The sequence below is a fragment of the Gymnoscopelus microlampas genome (assembly GCF_963454915.1).
Source record: "Gymnoscopelus microlampas genome assembly, chromosome: 23".
In the NCBI taxonomy this organism is placed as follows: Eukaryota; Metazoa; Chordata; class Actinopteri; order Myctophiformes; family Myctophidae; genus Gymnoscopelus; species Gymnoscopelus microlampas.
Genome location: NC_139960.1, coordinates 9,834,660 through 9,849,823, shown reverse-complemented (window position 1 = coordinate 9,849,823; position 15,164 = coordinate 9,834,660). Strand labels below are relative to the sequence as shown.

At 43.2% G+C, this 15,164-nt stretch overlaps 1 protein-coding gene across 7 annotated transcripts in view; it reads left to right on the top strand.

Moving 5' to 3' along the window:
- The window catches only part of dennd5b (DENN/MADD domain containing 5B), a 116,962-nt gene that overhangs the window by 63,593 nt on the left and 38,205 nt on the right, over nt 1-15,164 (top strand). For all 7 annotated transcript variants that reach the window (XM_084050268.1, XM_084050267.1, XM_084050265.1 and 4 more), the window contains 2 exons: nt 9,597-9,784; nt 14,829-15,152. In XM_084050268.1, the coding sequence (XP_083906394.1) occupies nt 9,597-9,784; nt 14,829-15,152 (512 nt within the window). The remainder of the gene's footprint in view (nt 1-9,596; nt 9,785-14,828; nt 15,153-15,164) is intronic.

Below are 15,164 nucleotides of genomic sequence, written 5' to 3'. Positions count from 1 at the left end.
CAGGTGACTGGATTATCCTGTTTCCATTTAACCACTTGAAACCCAACGCCCCCATTTTTGGGCGGAGGACATCCGCCAGAAATAGACGATCTACAAGCACACAACGTGTCGCACCGCGACACGTTGTGAGCTTGTAGATCAGACCAAGTGCAGTTGCAACTCAGGTCCGTTGCATTAAGAGGGTTAAACCTTGGACAGAGAGGGGAGTGCTCATGGCCAAGTGGTTAAGGCGCGTACCACATAGGCTTTAATTCCCGTCAGCGTGTCCCGGGTTCGATTCCCGATGCCAGCCGGTGGATTTTTCACTGTTTTCCTGTCTCTCTCCGCTGTCCGAAAATAAAAATCGAAATAAAAGCAGAAAAAGCTTATCTCAAAAGACCATCATGAGTGACTTATGACACACCAGGCTACACAAGTTGCGTTAGTAAAGTGATATATTTTGCCCTTAGCTGAGTGTTGAGTCGCGGAGCCTTACTTCTAAAGTTTCATCCATTATTCACATTTGCAGTGAGGCTGTTCACAGTGTGTCATGATGGTTCTGCTTGAGAGAGTGTGTGTGTGTGTGTGTGTGTGTGTGTGTTTGTGTGTGAGGGCGTGCGTGCACAGTCTGCACACTACTCCACAGCTTTACTCAGCATTTTGTGTGCTCTATCTGGGTTAACTTGAGCTTTCGTCCTATATTTCTCCCTGCTGTGTTCTCTGATCCACTTCTCTTCTCTCTCTCTCCCGCCTGCTCTGTTCTCTCCTCTGCTCTCGGTTAGCAGCGCGCGTGTTCTCTGTGACCCGCTCGCTTTACATACGCCAATAGGGACCAATCACCATGACATTAGATCAGTGGTTCTCAAACTGTGGGCCGGGGGCCGTGAGGGTATTGCAAGTGGGCCCCCAAATAATTGGTAAAACACTAAGATTTTATTGATGACATTAACCCATTAAGACCTGAGGCGATTCTTAAAAATGTTTTCTAAATCCTAACCTAGTTTTTTGAAAACTAGGTTAAAAAAAAAATGTTTCCAAGATTTTTCAAAAATAGCAGATCTACAAGCTCATAGCGCGGCACTCGGTGCCGCGCTATGAGCTTGTATATCTGCTATTTTTGAATAGCCAAAGAAATCTAAAGTGACACAGATGCGTTCCAGGTCTTAATGGGTTTAATGTAAAAAAAATTGTATGTAAAGGTAGTTTTATTTCTAATAATGCACTTATAAGGCATTATAACACTTGTCTCTCTTTAACTGCCAGAGTAGATACAACTAAATAAGGCCCAGACTGACAGCGATTTTTTTATTTTCTTACCTTTTTCAAGTAGTCACAGAATATTTATCTCCAGTATGATGGATCCCCTGATGGTTGCTAATCACAGAGAAACCTCTGTGCTTCTGCAATAAAAAGAAAATGTCATCGCGACCTCCCGTTCGCTTGTTAAACGAAAAATTATATAAAAATAGCATCTTTCGGCAAAAATACATCACACAAAAAAAAAATTACACAGGAGCCGAGATACAGGATTTTTAAGTAATAAGTTAACTAGAAAGTGATCACGTTTCACACGTGGTTCTGTGTGGAAAATATATATATATATATTTCTTTTTTAAACTCGTACAAACTCGTCGTTGGCAGTGTGAGCCCTGGCAGAGTTCGACAAGTTAACTCGTCCATGGCAGTCAATGAGTTAAAAATGTTTATAATCATGTATGACAACTTATAACAAGGTTTATGATGTATTATATAAGTGCTGGCCATAATGCATTGTACGCTCAGAGTGGACCTGGCAACTTAACCACTAAAGCTGCACTGGAGAATACAGGACTTTTACAATCTTTAAACGATTTGGATCACATGCTACAGGATCATCTTATGAGATTCTTTTTTATCAGATTATCTTGTACATGCACACACAACAAGATTTTTAAAACAACGGGGCATCACACACTACCGGATTCTATTAACCCTTTAAGACCTGGAACGCATCTGTGTCACATTTTGATTTGAGCTAAAAAGCATTATTTTACACTTTGGCTATTCAAAAATAATGGACATGTGTGCAAATCTTTGAATATATATTTTTTCAAGCGAACATTTGGAACTCAAGTCTTTGCTTCTGGGGGGTCTCTGGAACAACATTTTGAGATGGGGGTCCGCGGCCAAATACATATTCATTTTGGGGTCACACCACTGACATAGCAACATAAGTTTTTTCAAAAAACTCGTAGGGTTTAGAGGACATTTTGTAGAATCGTAACCTCAGGCCTTAATGGGCTTGCCCGATCGCAGCACCTGGCGTCCTTTGATCTCACGACGAGTAGCAGATGTAAACCGTATTATTTAACTCTATGATGTTACTGTAAACAACGAACGGAGCCGGTTAAACTTACAGTGGTGACAAACGGTTGTATTATGTCTGGGAAGTGTGTGTTCTTGCCACATATCAACAATGGCTCCTGATCTAAACCGGGGTAAGGAACCCCCCCCCCCCCCTGATTGTCGGGAGGGCTGTTCTCTGCTCCAAATATGCTCGATTATCTTTTAGCGTGCGTATAACTTTAACCACTTAAACCCCATATATGGTTGAGTGGAGTCCCTCAGGGCTGTATGCTAGTGTATTTTCAGTTTTTCTGTTTATGTGGCGAAAGCTTTTGCTGAAAATAGCCGATCGAGCTTGTCGATCTGCTATTTCCCGGGTAAAGCTTTCCCCACGCTGCGGATGCTGGGGTTTAAGTGGTTAAACCACATTTGAAAACAACCAGAGGTGACCAAAGTGTTGTGCAACATGTGAAAAGCAGCATGAAATATAACACACAATAACAGAATTTAAAATAGAACAAAAAAACAGGAGATGTGGTCAGATGGGTGGGCCGCAAATGCTTTTTTAGAGATTTTCAAGTGGGCCCTGACTGATCCAGAACAGGTTGAGAACCACTGATTTACTGTGTTTTGTGGTTGTCTTTTTTTATCCTGGCTTTGTTCTTGATGTCCTATCGTACCCACCCAGGACTCCTCAGTGTCTCATTTGTTTCCCTGAGAATCTCACCAGAGAAACAACAGGCACTTCATCAAACAGACCAACAGTCATTCAGTGATTAGTTCAAGAGGATGTCTACGAAATAAATGGCTCCTGTGGAAGCATGCAAAAAGACGTGGAGTGATTATCCACTTTGAACCAGCCGTCCCTATTTCGGGCATGTATTCCATGTAGCTATCGGCGAATATAACCGATCTACGAGCTCACAGCGCGTGGCGATGCAGCGCGTTGTGAGCTTGGAGATTTTTGCTATTTGTCACACAACAATGTACTGTATTAGTTCACTTACTTTTAAGTGGGTGAGTGTGCGTGCACTAAATGCATGCGCTCTTGCTGTCACAGCTGGCCTGTCCGCCCTTCATCATCCCTGACAGCCTCCATTAGGGTCCAAACGGCGGATAAAATAAATTATCCCCTCCCCTCCCCTGTCTAACACATATTGGGATCATTAATTTCACTGCTATGAAGTCCTCATATGTTTAATGACTTGTTTGTACCTCGGCTTCAAAATCACAAACAGCGCTAGTCACTAATGGATGATGGCATACAGACATTTTCATTTCTGCATTTGGAATTTTCAGTTCAAGACATAAATCATGTCAAAATCCAAATATATCCTATCCTATCCTATCCTACTACTTTAATTGAAATGACCTCCAAAATATGTCCGGGGTTGCTCAACACACGATCACTCCATTTGCCCCGAAACTTGCCACAGACTGTTGATCAGAGCTCTGGCTATAATATAGGCTTCTTTCCCCGCCTTCAATGTACTTTTTTTTGTACATATTGTACGGTTAATATAAAACTACATTTCCTACTACATCTTAACATTTTAGCCACAGCAGCTTTCCTTCTTTCTGGCCGCAGTATCCTTTTATTCGATTAGTCGATCACCATGATCAGTCATTGTCATGAACTGAATCACATCATGACAAACATGGGAGACGACACACAGGGTTAAGTTTAAATGTATTTATTGTTAGCTCAAATAATCAGAAATTAATACTTAAGTAGCGTGAGGTGTGGATAGTCAGTGGTATCAGTAGTGTAGTGCATGTATGGATGTGTGAAAATGTAGTGTATGTGCAAGGTGCAAAACAAAGGAGAACTAAACTCAGAAGGAACCAAAAACAAACAATGTTTCCTGTGTAGGAGAGAGAGACCGAATGGCTCTGACCAGCCTGCTTAAATACTCCAGCAGGTAATTGGAGTCAGGTGTGCCTCGTCGTCTAGGCACACCCCTGCAGGCTGGTCCCCTCCTCCTACACAGAAACAGAACACCATTAAAGTCACAGCAACACAAATAGGATGGGTCATCACACCCCCCCCCATAAGATAGGAGACCAACCAGGTACTCCGTAACCTCTAATTCAACTTTACAGTTCTCATCAATCATACTAATACCTGACCCATCCATCCCACCATCAGCTCACCCCCTCAGTCACCTGTAGAAACAGTATTAAGAGTGATGAGGGACAGCGTAAATAGATGGATACAGGTAATTTTAGACTTCAGAATAGCAGTAATAGGTAACTGGAGAATCTACTTGGTCTAAGGCAATCTTCCATGCGTGGTAAAAGGAACAAGTCAGGTTTTGTAACACTGTTGACTTTTCTTAAGTCTGTGCAAGGTCGAAAAAAATGGAATCCGGGTTTTTAACCAAACAAGACACCGAGGTCCAACTGCCATTTGAGGGTTCTGCCAAATTGTTATCCAGCATGTACCCAACCTCCTTATCCAGTTGCGCTCGTTTTGCCACTCCAATATCGTGCTCTATCAGCTGTGTCTGTGATGGTGAGTCTGCAAATAGCAAAGGATAGCCATTAACCATAGAAACCCACTCCTTCCTTTTTGTCTCAACCAACGGTCCAAGTACTTTGGGCGAAGCTTTTAACGCTTCAGCGTTGTTTACCCGTACTTGAACCCCATTCTCATCTGCCGGCCAATCTCCCCCTCCATTAACCTCCCCCGCCGAAGAACCGCCCACCGTGCCTGTGCACAATGAAGGCTCAACGTAAGGGACGTCACTGGAGCTTTGGGACGCCGACATTTGAGAACAGTATGGGTTCAACAGATTCACATAACACAGCCTAGCTTTTCCTTTAGGCCACACATTATCCCCTGCCAAATCATTACCCAGGATTATGTCAACCCCTTCCACTGGTAATTCAGGACGCACTCCAACCGCCACCTCCCCACTAACCAACCCGCAGACTATGGTCATTCTATGGAGCGGTACAGGAATGATCTGCATACCCATACCTCGCATCAAAATGAAATCGCCCGTCTCTGAACCTGAGTAGAATGGAATTACATCTTGACGAATGAAAGTATGTAATGCACCTGTATCTCTCAAGATGTTAACTCTTACTGCCTTCATACCAGGTAGTGCTACATAACCCTCCGAAATGAATGCTGAATACTCAGTCTTAAAGACACCCCCAGTGGAACACCTGATGTCCAAAACATTTTCCATCTTAACATTTAGCTGAGGTGAGGCAATGGCAGATGCAGCCAAAGCGGCCGGTTTGATTTGTGCACCATTTAACAGCTTCTCTCTAGCTTTAAGAGCAAAACAATCCTTTTTCCAGTGCCCACTTTTATGGCAAAAATTACAGACATTAGAGTCATCCTGTTTCCCTGAACCATCTTCAAACTCAGAAAAACTTGAATCCCCCAGCCCCCCAAAACGTTTGCCTATATGCACTGGACCACCGGTCTGATGCCTATAGACACCACCAATTACACTTTTGTGTGTTAAACCGTATTCATCGGCCAAAATGGCCGCTTCTTGAGGTGTCTTAACTTTTCTTTCAGTTATGTAAGTTGCCATATTAGCGGGTACACAGTTTTTCAATTGCTCCAGCGTTAGCAGATCACAAAGCTCTTTGAAAGTGTTAACTTCTGACGCTACACACCATCGGTTGAACTGTACCAACATCTCTCTCACAAATTCAACATACGTTTGCTCTTCACTTTTCCTCCAATTCCTAAAACGTTGTCGATAAGCTTCTGGTACCAACTCATATACACGCAGCACTGTACTTTTTACAACTTCATATATTTTACTTTCTGCTATGGTCAAAGAAGCATAGGCCTCCTGGGCCTTACCTGTGAAAACACATTGCAGTAGTAGAGTGCGCTCACCATCATCCCAGCCCCTGGCGTCTGCCACCCGCTCAAACAGGGAAAAGAACAAATCTGGATCAGTCTCTGAAAACTTGGTAAGTAATTTCAAATTAGCTCCTACATTAAATTGCTTTGCTTCTTTAACACTCAACTTTAATTTCTCCTGCTCCAATTCCAACTTTAGCAATTCTGTCTTTTGTTTCATTTTTTCAATCTCCTTCTCATGTTCCAGTTTAATTTCCAGCAATTCCTTCTGTTGTTCAAAAGTTAATTCCCTAGCAGAAAATGAAAATGTTTTACCATCTTGGCCCTCGTCATCCAATAGCACCTCCTCCTCCGGTAATATGTCCTGTGTCACCAAGCTGTCCATCAGAAATATCTTTACTCTAAATTTGACCCGCTTGTCACGGATCTCCACTTTGTAGTGTTCAGCTATTTTTAACAGTTGTTCTTTTGTGCATTTGTCTAGTAAGTCCACAGAGGGAGCCTTAATAAACTCCTCGACCAAACTCATTTTTTCAAAAAAAAAAAAAAAAAAAACTTGCAAAGGTTTCAACAAAAGGTGGAACAAGACCCCGGAGTCCAACTCCCCTATCTGACCTGCCTACCACAAACTGACTCACTCACTCACCCCTAGTCTTCAGTGGCCCTCCCGAGTCCCCCATTCCGACAAGGCCTCTCGGTGGTACCACCCCATCCCATCTTTTGTGGAACACAGTCTAACCCAAAAAAAACACAGAGGTTCCCATATGGAGAACCACTGTTAAAATCTAACGGGAGTTGGAACCCCAAGGACTACCCCACTCACTTAACTCCAAAAGAAACCTGCAATAAGAAAAAAATTGAGTTCCTAATGCTCTCTCCCCCCAACCAAAATACAAACTGTGTGTGTCTCCCAAACCAATTTGTTCAACTTAAGAACAAAACCCAACAAAACCTAAATAACAAACTTAATTGTGTGATAAAAAACGCTTAAGTTTTATTATCACTAATTTAGGCTAAAAAGTGACGAGCCCCCATCTTGTCATGAACTGAATCACATCATGACAAACATGGGAGATGACACACAGGGTTAAGTTTAAATGTATTTATTGTTAGCTCAAATAATCAGAAATTAATACTTAAGTAGCGTGAGGTGTGGATAGTCAGTGGTATCAGTAGTGTAGTGCATGTATGGATGTGTGAAAATGTAGTGTATGTGCAAGGTGCAAAACAAAGGAGAACTAAACTCAGAAGGAACCAAAAACAAACAATGTTTCCTGTGTAGGAGAGAGAGACCGAATGGCTCTGACCAGCCTGCTTAAATACTCCAGCAGGTAATTGGAGTCAGGTGTGCCTCGTCGTCTAGGCACACCCCTGCAGGCTGGTCCCCTCCTCCTACACAGAAACAGAACACCATTAAAGTCACAGCAACACAAATAGGATGGGTCATCACAGTCATAACCATAAGGACTTTCCAATGCAGCTACCACTGCCAAATATGGACTGTGATATGATCGGGCCTAGAGGTTTGGGGCGCTTTGCGGCCCAAACCTCTAGTCAGAGAAAAAAGAAATGCAATGCAAGATCATGATCAGTTGTCTATATATTCGCTAGACACAAGCAGACTATCCCCCCCCCCCCCCCCCCAACACACACACACACACACACACACACACACACACACACACACACACACACACACACACACACACACACACACACACACACACACACACACGCTGCAGATGCGCCTGAAGATACACTTGAGAGACGCTTAATGGACACACAGATTTGTGCCCTCTTTCCTCCTGCACGTGCAGAAGGCAGAGTGTTTGATTGCCATTCTTGCATTAATTACCAAACTCAGTAATGTCTCATGACGAAGGCATACAGAGAAGATGTGTTAATGTTCTCTTAATCAACATCCGATAATTAGATTTACTACTTTTAGATTGTATTGAGTAAGCAACCTACTGTACCGCCGTATGAATGGAGTGTGAGTCAGCTACAGAGAGATACAATTTGTACGCACACAGACATTTATACACGTGCACGAGCATACACACACACACACACACACACACACACACACACACACACACACACACACACACACACACACACACACACACACACAGGGTGAAGCTACTGAAACTATCCACGTTTCTATTGTGTAATATAAATCAGTTGGGGCAGTTGCAGTTAGTGCGCTGAGGGCCTTGAAAGGCCTAATGCATTTTGAATGAATGTGCACCATGGCCCTGTGTCTGCCTGAGCAGGCCGGGGGAGATTGAACTGGAAGCTATGGATGTGGAGGACAAGAGAGGCAGAAGGGAATGGAAAGAGAGAGTGAGAGAGACTGATCGTATAAATTGGTAACCGATTTTCTTTTCTTCTTCTTCTGTCTTCCTGGAGGACACACTGGCTTGTTCTCTCATGCCATTATAATCATACAGCATGTCTGATGAAACTGCTGCTGAACTCAATACCAAAGCCCCTGGCCTTAATCTGTTTTAGGGAAGAGGAGCGGCAGTACACACACGCACGCACGCACGCACGCACGCACACACACACACACACACACACACACACACACACACACACACACACACGCACACGCACACACTCAATGCAATTCTTCTGGCTTTCTCACCCCCCATGTTATTCTCATATTCAATGTGGATCAGTTGATTAGAGTCCTCCTTGCACACATATGTTCTAGAGTCCGACAGATGCCAGACGTTTTGAGTCCGATAGGGATTTTGGAGCGTCTTAGACCACCAATGACCAATTTTGACCAATATTTTGTCAAAAAACGTTCTAATCAATTTGAAAAAACACCGATTTCAGTAGTTTGTATTTGAGAACATTTAACTAGAACTTATTTCATTTAAACCATGGGTCTTCAACAGGGGGTCCTCAGAGTTACTACAGGGGGTCCGCCAAATCTTTGTGGGATATGATTTTTTTTTTACCTTAACCACTTGAACCCTAGCATCCCTTTTTCTGAGAGGAACTTCTGCTATTTTTGGCAAAGAGGTATGGGTGTAGAGGGAAAAAAGGGCAGACGAAGTAAACAAAAAACGTTTAATCTGAAACACAATTTCATACAATATGTAGTGGGGGTCCCCGCTTCATCTCTCTCTCAGCTAGGGGGTCCTTGGTCTGAAAACGTTGAAGACCCCTGATCTAAACACTTAGCCCTATTCAAACATGTTAAAAAATTGTCAATATACAAGCTCACAATCCGTCGTCGTGAGCTTGCAGATGTGTTGTTTTGGACATTTTTGGAAAAACCTTTAAACATTCTCTCCAAGAATGACATGCCCAAAACATAGGGATGGAAAAGTGTTCTCATTGGCTACCGTCATAAAAGTTTAAATAATGAGAGATATATATCGACCAGACCGACATATCAGTCGGTCTCTAATCTGTTCTCCTTTCTTGGTGTTGTTCTCAGAATACCAGCGGCTGATGACGGTAGCAGAGGGCGTCACCACGCTGCTGTTCCCCTTCCAGTGGCAGCACGTCTACGTTCCCATCCTGCCCGCCTCCCTGCTCCACTTCCTGGACGCCCCGGTGCCCTACCTGATGGGCCTGCAGTGCAAGGAGGGCACGGACCGCTCCAAGCTGGAGCTCCCCCAGGAGGTATGGAGTAAGACACGCGTACAGTCACACTACGGTACAGTTACACTTCAGTTCATTTCAAAGGACCCCCATTTGACACGATTCTTTATCTGGGACGCCGATCTACACTGTAAAATCATTGGTGTTAATTTAACTCTGAGAGCGTACAAATGGAGGCAAATTGACCTAGCTAACCAAATGGACCTGGCGATCATTCAACTGGGGACACCCTGGAAGCCCTTCAAGGGCCCCTGGGGGACCCCACGTTAGAGCCAGTGCACCCACAGGCAGTGAAGCTCCTATTCAGAAAGACACACACACACACACACACACACACACACACACACACACACACACACACACACACACACACACACACATTCATTGTTTTATCCTATGTTTTTCTCTTCTCTCTAATTTCTCTCTTTCTTCGGACTGTGCACACTGTACAAATCCAGAACCAATGAACCCATAGTATTATTTTAATGAACACGGATGATATGAATCAATAACAAGGAACACACTTATCACTCTTGGTTTCATTTAATGTGTGCAAGCACTGGAGAGCACGTCTTAAAACCTGAAAGTAGTCTCAGTGTCTCCCACTATACATTGGTTAGTTGCTACAATTATAGAACAAAGACATTGTTGTCTTTTCATATCGCAGATATGGCATATTTTGTACCCGTATTTTGGGCATGTCATATGTTAACATTTTCAAAATTGTTTGAAAATAGCTGATCTATAAGCTCGCAACGCGTCACATCGCATTGTGACCATGTAGATCGGCTATCTTCAAATGGGCTGTTTAAGCGCTTCATACTGTATAAGGCTTGTTGTTACCAGTCTTGACCTTGCTGCACACGGTATCATCAACAGAACTATGCTCTCCTCCATCCACACACAGATAAAGACAGAACACTACACAAAGGCTTCTATTATATTTGCAACATTTCACATGGGAAAAAAACAGAGTATACAGTAGTCATTTTCAAAGAAAATGGCTTCAAGAATTTGCACGTGTGTGCCAAGGTTAGAATAGTTTTTCATTCTTCATTTGTTTTATTTTATTTATTTTTTCGTTTTGACTTTATGTTTATCAATCTCAGTTTAGTTTTGATTCGTTTTTGAAGCAGGTTTGCTAGTTTAGTTGATTTTTTATTTGATGAAACTGAGATTAGTTTTTATACATTTTAGTGTCAGTTTCTTTTTTTTTGTAATATGGGGTAGGGAGGGGGAGGGGGGGGATTCAAAAAGCTCAGAATAATAAATACAAAAAATCTACAAGCTCTCAACGCGTTGTGAGCTTTTAGATCGGCTATTTTCGCTACTTTTTAAAGAAACATTGTCTACTGACGAAGACCGAAACTAACTATGATTTTAGTTAGTTTCAGTTAGTTTTATAAACACACAATACAGTTTCAGTTTGTTAACGTTGTTTTGTAAAGCCTCATCATTCAAAATATTTTATATATATATATATATATATATATATATATATATATATATATATATATATATATATATATATATATATATATATATATATATTGTTATAGTAGTCGTAGTTAAAGACTTAAACCCCAGCATCCATATTCTGGGGAAAACCTTTGCAGAAAATAGCCCGTCGGCTCTTTTCAGCGAAGATATTTAATGTAGAGCGACAACAGAAAATACACTAGTATAAAGCCCTGAGGGACTCCGGTCAACCATATAGGCAGGGTTTAAATGGTTTACTTTAATAACCCTAACATAGCAGAACGCTGCCACAAGCTTCCAGCTTCGCTCGCATCCCCCGGGTTCTCTGGCGCCTGTTAATCCGGCTGCATCCTAATCTGTACCCATTCTAATTATCCAAGCCGGGACTGGACACCGCGGCTCTCCCAGGAGCCCCTCCCGCTGCCTCTCCTCCGATTCAGCCCCCTGGCAGTGTTGCCACATTTAGCAAGACAAACAAGCGGTCAGGTCTACCAAAACAAGTCCAAGAGAAGCAACTAGGCCACATCCAGGGAAAAAAAAGAAAATTAAAAAAATGTGGAATGTTTTTAACAACACAAATCTTGTATGGGGGTCCCACTCCCCTGCACTAAATATTTTCAGATGAGGGTCCGCAGCCATATACATATTAATTTGGGGGTCCTTGACATGAAAATGTTTGAGAACCACTGGTTTAAACAACCGTAGGAAGCAAGCCCAAATAAGCAACAACACTGTATAGAAACAAGCCCAAAGAAAACGCAACCCGAAACTACCAATTATTTACAAGCGACTTAACAGAAAAACAACCCCAAAGTCGCTTATAATGAGCAGACATGGCAACACTGGTCCCTCGCTCCATAGCTAATATTTCTGCGCGTCTCCGTTCCTTTGAAGTGACCTTGAATTTGAGTCAACGGTGAAAGATTATCTGGGAGCAAATAAGGAGAGAGGAGACGAGAGGGGGAGGATCAAAGGAAGGAAGAGTTGCATTTAATTGAGTTAGTGCCAGGCCGACCGAGTATGTTTTGTGTTTGTTAGTGTCTGTCTTTCCTGCTCAGAACACAACAGATATGCATTCAACAATAACATGATAAAATGTTTGCAAAGCAAACATATATGAGGATTTATCATTTTACAATTTAGCAGAAGCTCTTATCCAGAGCGACTTACAATAAGCAACGTAATCACATACTGTACATCAAATGCAGAGAGACAGTGTAGTGCCTCAGTAAATTAGGATCACGAGTAAACCAAGAACCTAGCATCAGTACAAACTATCGAAATTACATGTAGACCAATGGTTCTCAAACCTTTTCATGTCAAGGACCCCCACATTTATATGTACTCACAGAGCTTGTACATTGAACCTATAGGATACCAGGTAAACACAATGAACAGCATCTGTCTAAATAACCTTGCTTACTACATTTTTAACCCTTTAAGACCTGAAGCCGATTCTACATGTCTCCTAAATCCCAACAGTTTTCTGAAAAACGTGTGTTTCTATATCAGTGGTTCTCAAACTTTTTCATGTCAAGGACCCCCAAAATGTACACTGCTCAAAAAAATAAAGGGAACACTTTGATCCCTTAATTCTTTTGAGTTTTTTCATGAACTGTGTACATAATGCTAACGAAAACTGCCCAAAAGAATTAAGGGATCAAAGTGTTCCCTTTATTTATTTTTTTGAGAAGTTTATATGTATTTGGCCGCGGACCCCCATCAAAATATTTTGTTCCAGGTACCCCCCCAGAAGCAAAGATTTGAGTTAAAATGTTCGCTTTAAAAATATATATATTCAAAGATTTGCACACATTTTCACGATTTTTCAAAAATAGCAGATCTACAAGCTCGTAGCGCGGCACTCTGTGCCGCACTATGAGCTTGTATATCTGCTATTTTTGAATAGCACAAAGTGTAAAATAAAGCTTTTTAGCTAAAATCAAAAAATGACACAGTTCCAGGTTACGGTAATTAATGGGTTAAGACTTGTATCATCCCTTTCAGCAAACGTGTCTGAAAACAAATATGCTCACTTTTACACTTATTATCCTGTGGAATGGCCCAGTCTCGGCCCGTGGGCAGCTTCATGCTCCAGTTTTTCCCGCCGTCACCTAAATCCACGGATTGGCCTCCTGTACCGCTCCCCTGCACCGGCTAAACAAGCTGCATTTAGACCTGACCTGACCGACTCGCTGTCTCTCAGACATTTAACACACACAAACCACACCCAGGCCCTGAGAAACCCAAGCAGACAGCCTCGTCAAGCGCAACGGGTTCAGGTGTATTGAAGCCGGTGCTGACCGGGTGCATCCCAACCTTTTTTCCCTTGTATCGGAGCACCACCTTCTTACAGATGACAAAAGTTGAGCCCACCCACCCCCACGCACGCATGCACTGAATGTTTTTCAGACATGTTAACCTCTTCTGCTTCTCGAACGACGAATAGCGAAAATAGCAGGCCTACAAGCTACTGTTGTCAGTTTGAGTGGATGAAAGGAAAGCATGATTTTGTGAAGCATGTTTGAAATTCTGGACCACCTCCAAACAGACAAGGCCTCGTGTCGTTGTCGTCCACCCCCCATCCCAAAGGGTTCCGGATCCCAGGTCGGGAAGCACTGTGTTAGATTATCTGTGTCCTTGGACTCAGATGGAAGGAGGGAACCTTAGCAGAGCAGTCATGTTGATAGATTACTCCGGGGGCTTAGGGAAGAGAAGGCAGAAAGGCCCCTTTACAATTTTGAACCGTCATTATGGTGGCTCTGTGTGTGTGTGTGTGTGTGTGTGTGTGTGTGTGTGTGTGTGTGTACACGAGCACGCCTGAGTGGTCCTCGACCCTGTGCTGCAAAAAAATAATAATAATCTGAGTTACAAAATCTCTGCGGCAAGCAAGTTGAGAGTTGAGTGCTTCAACCCTTTTTTGGAGTGCTCTGTTGTTCACATAAAAACCTCTCTGTTGAGGTGCGGTAAAGCTTGAGTGGAAGTAATGGGATCTTGTGACGGAAAAGGTGGCAGGGAAGTCCCTGCTGGTTCTCACGTATCCCAAGGACTACATGTAGACCAATGGTTCTCAAACCTTTTCATGTCAAGGACCCCCACATTGATATGTACTCACAGAGCTTGTAGATCACGCACAACGTGTCGCGTTTGCGACGCGAACGCGACGCGTTGTGAGCGATCTACGCGCTTCGTTTTGGTCTTTGTCACAGATCTGGTTGCTTATTTCTCTTGCAAAATCTGGAAACACTGGTTTTCAGGTTTATGCAAGGTTCTGAGTTCCCCTGCATAGTTGAAATTAACCCATTTAGACCTGGAACGCATCGGTGTCACTTTAGGTTTCTTTGGCCATTCAAAAATAGCAGATCTACAAGCTCATAGCGCGGCACCGAGTGCCGCGCTATGAGCTTGTAGATCTGCTATTTTTTTTAAATCGTAAAAAATATATATTTTTTATATTTTTTTCAAAAATCTGTTAGGATTTAGAAAACATTTTAAGAATCGGACTCAGGCCTTAATGGGTTAATTGATTTCTCAGTATCAAAATGCCGGTTATTATCATGAATGTGGTCTTTTCTCCTGCCACCAGGCCAACCTGTGTTTCGTAGACATAGACAACCACTGCATCGAGCTCCCCGAAGACTTCCCACAGCTCCCCAACAAGCCCGAGTTCATCCAGGAGATCAGCGAGGTGCTGCTGCGCTTCGGCCTGGCCCCCGACGCGGGGGCAGCTCCTCCGCGGACCACCACCACCACCGCCGGGACCACCACCACCGGCGGCGGCGGCCCCGGCAGCGCCCCCTGCACGCCAGGCAGGGTGCGCAAGGCCGCGGTGGCCCTGCGACAGCTGGAGGACGACGGCCGCAACGGCAACCTGGCCGGGGAGGAGCTGGCCGTGCTGGAGCTACTACAGGTAGGCCTGTCA